This window comes from Diadema setosum, chromosome 20 (assembly GCF_964275005.1).
Source record: "Diadema setosum chromosome 20, eeDiaSeto1, whole genome shotgun sequence".
NCBI lineage: Eukaryota > Metazoa > Echinodermata > Echinoidea > Diadematoida > Diadematidae > Diadema > Diadema setosum.
This window is the reverse complement of record NC_092704.1, coordinates 34,182,940-34,195,881: the sequence shown is the minus strand read 5'-3', so window position 1 is coordinate 34,195,881 and position 12,942 is coordinate 34,182,940. Positions and strand designations below refer to the sequence as shown.

At 39.3% G+C, this 12,942-nt stretch overlaps 1 protein-coding gene across 1 annotated transcript in view; it reads left to right on the top strand.

Moving 5' to 3' along the window:
• LOC140243631 (kinesin heavy chain) overlaps positions 1–12,218 on the top strand; it is an 87,873-nt gene extending 75,655 nt beyond the window's left edge. Inside the window, exons 14-27 of the mRNA XM_072323296.1 lie at positions 540–689; positions 1,444–1,635; positions 2,508–2,625; positions 3,399–3,475; positions 4,470–4,579; positions 5,246–5,347; positions 5,836–5,896; positions 6,767–6,838; positions 7,406–7,516; positions 8,319–8,455; positions 8,976–9,055; positions 9,677–9,839; positions 10,893–10,960; positions 12,118–12,218. Coding sequence (XP_072179397.1) covers positions 540–689; positions 1,444–1,635; positions 2,508–2,625; positions 3,399–3,475; positions 4,470–4,579; positions 5,246–5,347; positions 5,836–5,896; positions 6,767–6,838; positions 7,406–7,516; positions 8,319–8,455; positions 8,976–9,055; positions 9,677–9,839; positions 10,893–10,960; positions 12,118–12,218 — 1,542 coding nt within the window. The remainder of the gene's footprint in view (positions 1–539; positions 690–1,443; positions 1,636–2,507; positions 2,626–3,398; positions 3,476–4,469; positions 4,580–5,245; positions 5,348–5,835; positions 5,897–6,766; positions 6,839–7,405; positions 7,517–8,318; positions 8,456–8,975; positions 9,056–9,676; positions 9,840–10,892; positions 10,961–12,117) is intronic.
• Positions 12,219–12,942: the final 724 nt, after the last annotated feature.

The window sequence follows — 12,942 nt, the reverse complement described above, 5'->3', positions numbered from 1 at the left end:
TCCCCATTTTTTGACAAAAATTTGAAATCAGTAAATGACAGGATGAAAAGGCACACATGGTACGTATAAGGAGACCTCAGATACTCTAACCACAGAACCATCAAGTCTAAATCTCATTCTCGTTGTGTGTTAAAGGCATAATTTGCCATTTGCAGATGAAACAAAAATCCAGCATTAGTGCTTTAAAGTAGTTCTAAATTGTGAGTTAGGGATGGAAACAACCAATGTGAAAAATTTAAGCTGTGTAATCAATGTTAAATATTGTTAGATATACAAAATGTGAACAACAGTTATAATAATAATGCTTTCAGACTGAACTGTCTACAGTTATGGTTTAATGACAAAAATAGTGATATCTCCGTATATTTTAGGCTTTATTGCAAAAACTTTATACGTTACAATGTTTTATGATACAACTAACCTACATATATGCATCAAAAGTGATATCTTGAACATATTTTAATCAATGATCTCAAAGGTAAACAGGACCTTTAAGGCCTCCCAGTAAGAGTTCTATTCTTGACCTTCCCTCCCCACAGACCGCCCTCTCCTCTACCAACATGGAGCTACAGAAGCTGCAGGAGCTTGAGCAGCACCAGCGCCGCCGCATCACCGAGATGATGGCCAGTCTTCTCAAGGACCTCGGGGAGATCGGAACGGTCCTGGGAGGCAATGCTGCAGACATGAAGGTAACCATTATCTCAACTCCTTGGCTTGTTTCCTTTTTAAATACTTTATCTACCATTTTGCCATTAATTGTTGAGATGATTGTGATAGGATATCTCAAAGGAATTGTGATGGTGGTGGATGAGATGATGATTAGAATGGTACTGAGAAAGGTTTTTGTGGTACTGGTTATTCCAGTGATGGCAATGATGATTCATTATGATCATGTTGTTGAATATGACAAGTGAATAACAGTAATGAAATATATCAATATTAATCATCATAGCATTAGTGAAAATGCTGACCTCATCATGTAACATGGATGAGGTACTGCTGAAACAGAAAAAAAAGAAAGAGATGGATGGAACAAAATCCCAACCATCAAATTTGTAATAATTTTCTTACACAAAAAGTATATCAGTACAATTAATAAAACCTACCTTGCTATCATACATCATTTTTTTTTTTCTCAATTTTTTCTAAATTTGGAGCCTATGTGCTCGAAAGTATGTGGAAATGGAAGTGTTCATAACAAAATCTAGCCTGGTGCTATTAAAAAGTCATTCCAAGGGCTTTACAAGGATTTTTATGTTGTTGTTGCAATAGTTTTCTTTCAAAGTTCCTCCTCTGAGGACACACGCCCGTTGCAAGTTAACTCATTTCATGCTGAATTCTGAAATGCCCATAGACTTGATACACAGGCCGTCAAGTTCCTGTATGGAACAGGTTAAGGTATTCCATCTCACTCTACCCACCCCTGTCTGTCTCTCACTCCAGCCCAACGTGGAGAACAGCGAGAAGGTGGACGAGGAGTTCACCATGGCACGCCTCTTTGTCAGCAAGATGAAGACAGAGGTGAAGACGATGTCCCAGCGCTGCCGACAGCTGGAGCAGAGCAACATGGAGCACGAGTCCAAGATCAGCCAGAGCGAGGAGGAACTCAGCTCGTGCAGGATGCTGATCCAACAGGTAGGGGTCTGATGCAAATCCAGTAGGTACAATGTAGGGTTGGGATGCTGATCCAGGAGGTAGGGGGTCAGGTGGTGACCCAGTAGATATGGGCAGGATGCTGATCCAATAGGTAGGGGTGGAAGGCTGGTCCAGCAGATAGTAGTTGGATGCTGATCCAGAAGGTAGGGGTTAGATGCTGATCTAGCTAGTAGGAGTGGGAACCTGATTTAGCAAGTAGGGGTTGGATTCTGATCTAGCAGGTAGCAGTTGGATGCTGATCCAGTAGGTAGGGGTAGGATGCTTATTCAGTAAGTAGGGGCAAAATGCTGATCCATTAGGTAGGGGTCAAATCTTGATCCAGAAGGTAGAGGTTGGATGTGGATCCTCCTGATTGGGGTCAGATGCTGTTCCAGCAGGTAGGGGTTGGATGCTGATACAGTAGGTAGAGGTGGGATGCAGATGAAATGACAACATGTAGAAAAGAAAATTCTAGGGTTAAACCTTGAGGGACTACCCTCCAGGGGGTCAACATAAAGGCGTCAGCTGTCGATGTTGAATATATAACACATCAATACCTTGTTCTGCTGACCTTTTAGATTACCGAAGTGATGATGTCACAGTCTTTTGTTACAAAAATGATAAAAATGTGGCTCCAAACAAGATAATCCTTGCACAAAGATTCAGGTGGTTGGTTGGATCAGGATGCAAGCATCATTAGCAACCAGTATTCACAGATGTCGTGCAGCATGAAGTTTAGAACCAGTTCCTGTGGCAATGATTTGTAGTCATCACCTAAGCATAATGAGTGCTGTACAGAAGAAATCACTGTGATAGTAATGTTTGGGGTACCTTGGCCTTACAATTGCCCATATTTTCCTTACACTTTACAGCATGAAGCTAAGATGAAGTCACTGCAGAAGAACATCACCGAAGTTGAGCAGAAGAAGAGGAATCTTGAGGGCAATCTAGATTCCCTCAATGAGGAGGTGGCCAAACTGAGAGCTGCAGGTCAGTCAGTGTTAGATGACAGTCATTTCTGTACCAGTCTGTAGACATGTGCTCTCAACATGCATGTATCCTGTAGCCAGTCAAAAGTGTGATTAGGATGGTAATGATGTATGTGATGGTGATTATTATTATTATTATTATTTATTGATAACAACAACTGCCATGGTGATGATAATAATGATGATGAACATTAAGGTGCTGGTGTTATTAGGATTATATTTGATGATATTAAAGTAAGGTGAGGATACAGTGTACTGACGGTGAAGATTGTACCTACAGTGATGATGACTCTCAGTATGATAAAGATAATATGAATATTGATGATGAAGGTGAAGATGATGATGAATAATGTGATGTGAGAGACGATGATGGTGATGATAATAATGCTGATGATAATCCAAGAGATAATGAGTATCTGGAGGTGATGAAAATAATGATAATACAAGATATATGATAATGATAGTGGTGATTGCCAATGAAACTTGTGACAAATATGACAGTGGTATGATGATGATGATATTGATGATGATGATGATTATGATAGTTTTATGATGAAGATGATGATGACGATGCTGATAATATTCTGTATCATGGATACATAACAAGGTGTTAATGATGACGATAATGATGATAATGAAGATGATAATGTTGTGTGATGTTGATACACAACCAGATGTTAATGTCTTTTAAGAGTTAAAAGCATGCAAAAAGCATGCACATATCAGCACTCTGATAATGACCTCATCTCTTTCATGTTTCAATTTGTCCCACAGAGGAGATGCGTTTGGTAGACCAGGAGGACATGAAACGTGAACAGGAAGACGAGATACAGCTGGCCAATGAGATGAAGGTATTATTGTCACATGTTTTCCCTCCCCTCCCTCTCATGACTCTTTTAACTGTTAGGATGCATACCATTTCTTCACTTTCTTCCATGTGCTGGTGTATGTGGCCGTCATGATGCAGGGAATACTTTTCTTAGTATCGCATTACAATTAGCTATGGATGCTTGTACCACTGTTACACAAACATCTTTTGGGTAGCAGTTTTCTTCCATAGAAGTGTACAGGATACCATATGAAATATTGTTCATCAGGTGAAATTACTTCTCAATTTCGAGTTGGAAAATTATTCCCTGTCATATATTTCCTAGGTGCCAACTCCATGTTAGCATGTTGATCTCTTCACTTGACCCTTTTAAATGGTTTGAGGAAAGTAGAGATAATTCCTTCTACAGAACCATTAGTTTTATTTTTAATTTTTGTTGATGTAGGTATTTTATGTAAGACATGAATCAAGAAATCTGATCTCTAGCTAACAAATGGAAAGAGGTCATAATGGTATGAAGCCATTGAGGGTAAGATGCTGTTTTGTGAGAAAATGTCCGGTGAGATGAAATGACACTACGCCTTTCCTCTGCCAATGTCCTTTTAAAGTTCATGTGTCCCTTTTGCAATCCTGAAAGTATAAATTCCTTTCATAGGCTGGTATACTTGAGGTAGGTAAGTCAGACATTTCCTTAGAATAATAAAACTTGAAACTTCTTTGTGATGAAGGGGGGAACACAATTATAGATTTCCCATGAATTTATTTGGACCCCCCTCCAAAAAAAAAGTTCCAACTGTTATTCTCAGTACAACAAGCGAGCATATTCTCCAGTGACATGGGGTAAGTTTTGCATTTTTTTCTTTTTGTAAAACCCCGAGATATATCACCATAAGATGTCATACATGATGTTGAGAGATATTATTCTTCAACCATGCATAATTTTTTTGAAATTTGCCAAAGGGATGTATGACCTTTAACCCCACCCATCCCAATCGTTGTCTCCTCACCCCGCCCAGGAGGCCCTTCAGGAGCAGATGGAGGCCCACAGGGAGGCGCACCAGAAGCAGCTGGCCAAGCTCCGCTCCGAGATCCTGGAGAAGGAGCACATGATTGAAGACCTTCAGGAGTAAGTGACTGTCTTAGATTTTGAAAATTTGAATTTGAAAGTCTTTGAAATTTCATTGTCATGTTATGTTGCTTTGTATGCAAACAGAAAATTCATTGAAGTAAATCAGTGAAAATTTTTTTTTTTTTTGGGGGGGGGGGGAATCGGACCATAAAAAAAAGAAAGAGTGAATTGTTAAAGTTCAGTGAGTATGACAAATTGGCAACTCTGAGTGATCTGGGTTGTGAGCATCTCTCTATTTTGTAAGCAAAATTTCACAAATTCTCATATTTCTCAAATATTTGGGCACAGACAAAACTTACCCACTGAGGAGGACATGAAAACACATGCTACTCTCATCATATACCAAGAACAGACCTCAAGTTAATTTTCCATAGGGGAAAAATGAAAACTTGTGTGAAGATAAGTGCTAGATTTATATTTATACCATGCAGAGAAAATTTATCAAGATTGCTCTGGAAAGTTAGGAAGTAAACTCTGTAGTTGTCTAAGTGGATGATGGATTCTTTCAGGTTTAGAAATTGATTGATGACGTCAGATACAGTCCAGAGTGATAATACGTGCCTTGATGTTATGTTAGGATAGACGATTGTCTGCATAGATACACTATTGTATCTGTGTAACCATGGTAACCGAAGTGGTCTGCATCTCTTCTGACCCATGCAGCCAAAACCAGCGCATGACCCTACAGCAGGAGAAGCTGCAGCTGGACTATGAGAAGCTGAAGGTGGAGGAAGCAGAGAAGGCATCCAAGCTGAGAGAACTGAGGTTAGAGCTATTCTCCTCTCTTCCCTTTAATCTCTGGAATGCTAACTCTTCATTTCCAGAGCCATACAGATGCTATGCATATTCCACGAACTTGACGAACAACCCTCCTTGATATGGATATGATGTTGTTCCCGAATTCATTTGTCAGTTTACGCACCGAAAGAAGAGGTGGAATTGAGACATCCAAATTAGTTTTTCTGTATCATTCTTCACAAATGTTCAACTTTACCTGCAACACTTTCTCACATCGAATTGCTTTCCAACCCTTATTAAATGTAATTGCAACCAAAAAGTATCTCAAGTGTGTATCTTGTATTAGCCACTTTGTATCTACTGCACGCAAACTCCAAATGAAGTCTCTAATGAGCCAATAACATAGGGAGAAGTCTCTATACTCAAAAGACACATGCTTTCATTTGATGGAGAAATACAGGCTGTCATAATCAACATCAGGAAATTTACTTTCACTTTTGTTTTCACTACCACAGCCAACAATTTGACCGTCGTGAGCAAGCCAAGCAAGACTTGAAAGGCCTTGAGGAGACAGTAGTAAGTTTTGATTGAAAGGTCCTGTTTACCTTTGGGAGCAGTGATTTAATTAAATGTTCAAGATATCACTTTTGATGCATATGTGTAGGTCAGATGTATCACAAAACATCCTACCATATAAAATTTTTGCTATAAAGCCTAAAATATAAGGAGATGTTAGTATTTTTCTCATTAATCCATAACTGTAGGCGGTTTAGTCTAGAAACATTTTCTATAACTATTGTTCATATTTTGTGTATTTAACAATACATAACATTGATTATATGTATTCAAATTTTTACAGTGGTTGTTTCTATCCCAAACTCATATTTTAGAACTACTTTAAAGCACTAATGCTGGGTTTTTGTTTCATCTGCAAATGGTAAATTATACCTTTAATGCATGTTGGATCAAGCAAATCCACTGTTGATATGAACAAATTGTCAAATCTCAAGACACATTTTTTATTCTTCCTTTACCAGCCATGCTGACGACAATTCATATAGGGATGATATAAATAAGATTAAACCAGGATTTAGAGACTTACATTTTCAGATATGAATGAACGCTCCATCGTACAATGTATCTGCATTAGAATTACTTGCTTCGTTCATGAGATAAATATGCAAAGTAATACTCTAACATTTCTTCATGTATATCTGCCTTATGTCATTCCATACCCTTCACAATACCATTTACCGGTACAGAAATTTCTTTGGAAGCTCTGCCATGAGGAGAATGTATGTTGAAGACAATTTTTCCTTTGATTTCCAAAATGTGGATTTAAGCTAGTGGATTTGATTACCATGAATTTCACATCCTGCCTTGACATGTATCTGAAATGGTGCAAAGGCTCATGGGAATGATGGTTTTTTTCCTCTCCCCCAACAGGCCAAGGAGCTTCAGACGCTACACAACCTACGCAAGTTGTTTGTGCAGGATCTGCAGAACAGGGTGAAGAAGGTCAGTTTGCCTTGACCGTGACCAGCGTCCAGAGTGGCTTTGGGCTTAATTTACATAGCTATCATCTGGCAGGGTTTGACCACTTGGCTAGTGAAAGCCGTGGGCTAGTGGACAAGTTTATAACTATTTCTAGACTAGTGCTCTAGCGTGGCTTTGAGTTTGATGTGTCTGGCTATCAGAATACGATTTGGTCAGATACTAAGCTACTATTCTATTACTTCCCGAATTGCCCTTGGCTAGTGAAAACCACGGGCAAGTTAAAGCAGTTTCAGGACTTGTCTTGTCCTTCAAGTTACTGTGAGAAAATGGTAGATGATCATGTTAATTTCAAAGTAAAGATGTAACTTTGATTTGAAATGGGTATTGATTATTATAGACTCACCAGTTACAGACAAGCTTCACAAAAGTAATAGATTAGGATTGGAGGCTGAAAACTTGCATCACAAAATGCAAGCATGTGTTCAGCTATGTGCCTTCCTTAACCTGTAGAGGGTAACAGACACATACATTGTTAGTCGATGAGCAAATCACATCTATGTCTGTTTGTGACCTTTCACCTCTGGCCAGGCTCTTGAGGGTGGTGACCGTGACGACGATGCGGGAGGCAGCCAGGCCCAGAAGCAGAAGATCTCCTTCCTGGAGAACAACCTGGAGCAGCTGACCAAAGTCCACAAACAGGTGGGTGTGGCCGGAGGAGGAGGGGGAAGTTCCCTCCCTCAACATTGGTATTGGAGAGGAGTGGGATGAGGGGTGGTTGTTGCTGGAGGAGGAACATTGGTATCAGAGACCAGTGGGATGAGGGAAGGGTGTGGCTAGGAAGAGGAGGGGGAATTACCCTCCCTCAACCTTGGCATCAGAGAGGGGTGGGATGAAGGATGGGTGTGGCTAGAGGAGGAGGGGTGAAGTACCCTCCCTCAACATTGGTATTGGAGAGGGGTGGGATGAGGGGTGGTAGCGGGGGGAAGATGATGGTAACTTTGTCGATTCTTTATAGACTTTAACCTTTTTAGGGCGAGCTGATATTGCTATTACACACATTTCCCTTAGACACCTGCCCAAGTATCATCGGGACTAATCAAAAGTCTGTATGTGTGCTTTGCCATGCATGCAGAGCCCACAGGAGAATCCAACTGTAGCGAGAATCTCATTTGGTAACTTTATTCCATTTAAATTAAGTGGTTGCAAGGGTTATACACAAAAGAAATCATAGGTGTATAAATCATCCTGTAATGTGGCAAAGGGATTCTTTCCCCATCTGTTTTCATTAGAGACCATGTTAAGATGTCATATAAAATTTGACTTTTCATTTCTCTGTGACCAAATGCCTTGGGCTTTTGGCACTTGTAATCATATCTGAAATTATCAAAGAACATTTTACAAATGAAGCTCCAAATCATATCTCTCTTTACTATACCTGTTCGCCGCTGTCTAAGCTACAAGATGTAAATGTATTTTCTTACAATTTGCCAATACCTCACAGCTGGTGCGAGACAACGCTGACCTGCGATGCGAGCTGCCCAAGCTTGAGAAGCGTCTCCGAGCGACGTCCGAGCGCGTCAAGGCCCTGGAGATGTCTCTGAAGGAGACCAAAGAGGGCGCTATGCGTGACCGCAAGAGGTAAGACATTTTCCTGCTAGTTGTGTGACTAGCTCTTCCTGTTTGTTTAGTCTACTGCTATGTCGTCTAAGCCTTGCACATTCTTAGTGATTTGATATAGTTGGAGCAGAGCAGAGATTGTATAATTGCCCCTTTGTCTGTCTGCTTTTTGCCAGAATTTTAGATGCAATACACACAAAAAATTTGATAGGATTGTTTCTAAATGTATAAGTGTAATTATTTTGAAGAAAGTATCTCTGTGCTTTATATAAACACAAAATGCATTGATTTCTGGAGAATGTAAAGAATTGCTCAAGTTTTCTTTGTTAAAACTGGAGGGCCAATACTGAGAGAAAACAGTACAGTCTTGGATTGAGGCTACAAAATGTCATATGTAAGTCTCACCACATAATCAATATAGCGATTCAAAGCAAAGAGCCATGAAGGCTTTCTCAAAGTTAAACAACAAATTCAATAATTTCTGTGCTGTCATGAGAGAGCCTGTGCCTATAACCAAGATTTTGTTTGGTTTTTGTGACAGGTACCAGCAAGAAGTGGACAGGATCCGTGAGGCTGTCAGGCAGAGGAACTATGCCAGAAAAGGAAACTCAGCCCAGATTGGTAGGAAGAGAGAATCCAAGTTTTTATCACTGATACTCGCTCATCTGTCTAACCTGTTTGGGGAAAATTTGCTTTGAGGAACAGTGATACTGAATGCACTCATGTATTAAGTGAACAACCAAAGTGACTCAAGCAAGAGTTATGAATCAGTAATGACTGTTCTTTTCAAAGCAAGACCTCAGAGATATTAGTGCAGTCTGTAGCAGTATGAATATGCAGAGGAGCAGGCTATGTTTATTGAAGGTTTTATGCTTATTTACCAGTCTTTTTAGTAAATCTCAGTCCTTACTCATGTGTGTTGAAGTCTTCAATTTTGATTCAGAAAATTTGGGATGTGTCTGTCTGCACACAGATATCTGTGTTGAATAGTGTGCTGATGAGAAATTGAATCATTTATTGGATGATGTCATAAAAGTTGTGATGCTTATTTGGCTACCATATCCTAATATCAATATCATCCACATATCTTGTTGTTGTTTGCACCTGCTTTTGCAGCAGGACAATGACCTTTGATTATGCTACTTTGTAAAATGAAACTGACATCCTTGTATTCACAGCAGCAGGAGTATCTCATAGTTGAGCTGTAAGCTTTAATGGATTTTATTTGTGTTTGTCTTGCAGCCAAGGCCATTAGGGCGGGGCACCCTCCGATGTCACCGGGTGGGCCAGTCTCCATCAGGGGAGGCGGTGGTATCCGGGGAGGAGGTGGTCACTCGCCTGGCATGCGACCCCTCTCACAGGGCAGCCCAGAGCCCATTGCACAGTACAACAACATGGAGAAGTCGTAAGTGTTTCCTTTTTTAACATAGGCTTGGTACAATCAATGTACACTACTTCATGAACTCTGCCTCATGGATTGAATGATTTTACAGGATTTTTGTCCTTTTTTTTTTACGTAGATGTTTTATCAATGGATATTAATGTGTGGATTAAAAGATTGTTTGGACTTCACTCATAGTGTGTAATGAAGGAATATTATAGACTCCAATGCAAGTACCTTGTGTGGTATGTTTGAATCTGAAAAAAAAAATTGAGTTTGTTTGTTCTTTTTTTTTTTTTTTTCATCGTCATTTGGTTATTAATGCCTGTACAAAGTGCTCAGTGAATTTGGAGCATGATATGTCTGTATATTTTGTATGATTGGGAGAGCCATTGCCAGCCTTTTGATCCAGGTGCATGTTTGTGTATTATAAGGATCATGATAGTTCTGGTTAAGACCTAACTTCACGTTTGTAACATTTTTTTTTTTTTTTTTTTTTTTTTTTTTTTGCGAGATAACAAGAAACCTCTTATGAAATATGAAGGAGCATTTAATTCCAAGAGGAATTCACTGGTTACTTGATGAAAATTGGCTTTGAAACTGCCGATAAATCCAAAGGAGAGGGATCCCACGTTTTATTACGATCGCTTTACTTTGTTTTAGGATGTCTCGGCCATCCCAAAACCGATTTTCATCAAATAAATGTTGAATTCCTCTTAGAATGGTATGCTCTGTACTATTTCGTAAGTGGTTTCTTGGTATCTCCCCAAAAGTTAGAAGTCCAATCCTCATCTCCACCAATACTATGCCATCCCTTTAAAGTGTGTGTATGTGTGTGCTTGCACAATTTTTTGCTATGTAGTGTGGTGGGATTGATATTTCTGTTTTGTGAAGTGTTCATCTTGGGTCATAAGTGCAAGGTCATCCTTTTAATCATTTTAATCGCCATGCTGTGACTTTTTTGGTACCGTTCTAAATATCTCAAGATGCATTCAAGCCTGTGCATCCGCTGAATCTTGTGACACATGTCAGGTTTGCACCACTTTCAAACCATTTTTCTCCCCCCTGTCCTGTTAGGATGAACTCCAACGATGTGGAAAACATGGAGAAGAAGTCCAAGCGCTTGCCAAAGCTGCCACCAGGAGGTAACTATGGCAACCGATACACTGATGGAAGATGATAGATAGCTTGGGCCACAAGTAACCTCACATGGTCACTGTTATGCAGGACATTCCAAATTGTATCAACGGCATTCTTGATGTATTAGAAGCCTTTCCCCGAGTGACTTCTAATCTGCTATAGCAGGAATTTGTTTGCTCATGATTTGTATGATACTATTACACAAGCAATCAGTAATTAGTATACATGCTTTGACTTGTGAGGCTGTTTTAGGAGGAAAATGATTCATGTTTGTACACTGCCTCTGCCTATAAATGCTCTAGATTATGAATACAAAGATACATATGATTTTTTTTTTTAAATTCTTTAGGAATATATAGTATGTGCACTGCATATTTGGAAAGAAATGTAATATTAGTGTGATCTTTTGATGGAATAATGTTAATATGGCAAGGCTAGCTGTGATAGAGAAACACAGAATTGTCATTTAGGGACATTTTTCTTCCTATTGTTTGGATCAAGTGTATTCAGAAGTCCTGCCAGAGAGGGTGAAGGGACTGTTAAAAGTATGTAGTAGCTGTGACAAGACAATTGCCTCTTTAGTAGCTGTGACAAGACAATTGCCTCTTTAGTCAATCGGCAGAGTACCCCTAGTTGTCAATATTTTTTTGTTTTTTTGTTTTCTTGTTTTGACTTGCTTTGTCTTTCTCTCACTAAATAACAGGTTTGTGAGCACGAATGACAGTTAGCATGCATTGTTCGTTCTTTGACATTTGTTGAAATGTGTTTAGAGATTAATTACAATTCTACTTTTCTAAGGAAAAGGTCATACTTTTTATATTCATCCAAATAGAGAGAGATGCAATTGAGTAGTTCATACAAATATCACAGAGATAAAAAATCATTTAAACACACCACAAGGTTATTCTTCACTCTGTCCAGAAAGGTTGTAGTGTCTCCTTCATGTTTAAAATGTTTCTTGTCATTTCGTTGAACCATGTTCACCAAATGATTACAGTGGGCCTCTTTAATACTAATCGATTGTTGACTGTATTCGTCCTCAATGATTTATATATCCTGCTTTAGTGACAATTGAAAGTAATTTTATAACAGTCACAAACAATCCTATGTTGTGAAGTGTCTTTTTAATAAAAGCCTGTGATTTTGTCATTCTCTGCACTAGGTAACAAGCTGACAGAATCTGATATCGCGGCAATGAAAGCCAGACGTAAGACACAGAGTAACTCCAGTGGCAAGGTCCCCTTCACCAGTGAGTTCATGTAGCTGCCTTTATCATTCATTTTATCATCACCTTACACTAAACAGGAACTCTGATAGATAATGATAGCAGAGCGGCCAAGTCTTCCTGACTCTGCAGGAGTCTCCCTGATAATGTCAAAAAAGAGAATATTAAAATCTCCCTGATTTGGGATTTATTTTCGTCCATTGTAATGCATGTAACACACAGATATCTCCGTGATTGCTGTGTGGAATCTAATGATAATGTCAAAAAAGAGAATATTAAAATCTCCCTGATTTGGGATTTATTTTCGTCCATTGTAATGCATGTAACACACAGATATCTCCGTGATTGCTGTGTGGAATCTCCCTGATTTGGATGTAGGAATGTTGGCAGACCTGTGATAGTGATGATAGCTAATATTTTGATAGCACCTTTTCCACTGGATACAAAGTGCTATGAGATGTCATCCCTGGTCGTTGAGATAAGATATACTGTAAAACGAGGAATGTTTGTGTGTATTTTAATTTTGCAAATTTCGCGAGCGCCAAGATTCGCAAAATTAAAATGCACGCCAAAGTTCTACACTACACTACATGCATTGAATACCAGTGGCAATTCACACAAATTTCTTGCCACAAAAAAGGCTATCGGCTCCAATTCGCAAGAATTTCATGCCGCGAATATATCATGTTTTACAGTATACAAAATACCAGGCAGCGACAGTACAAGTCCAGTGCACATGAAGGGATTTCTAATAAGTAGGTC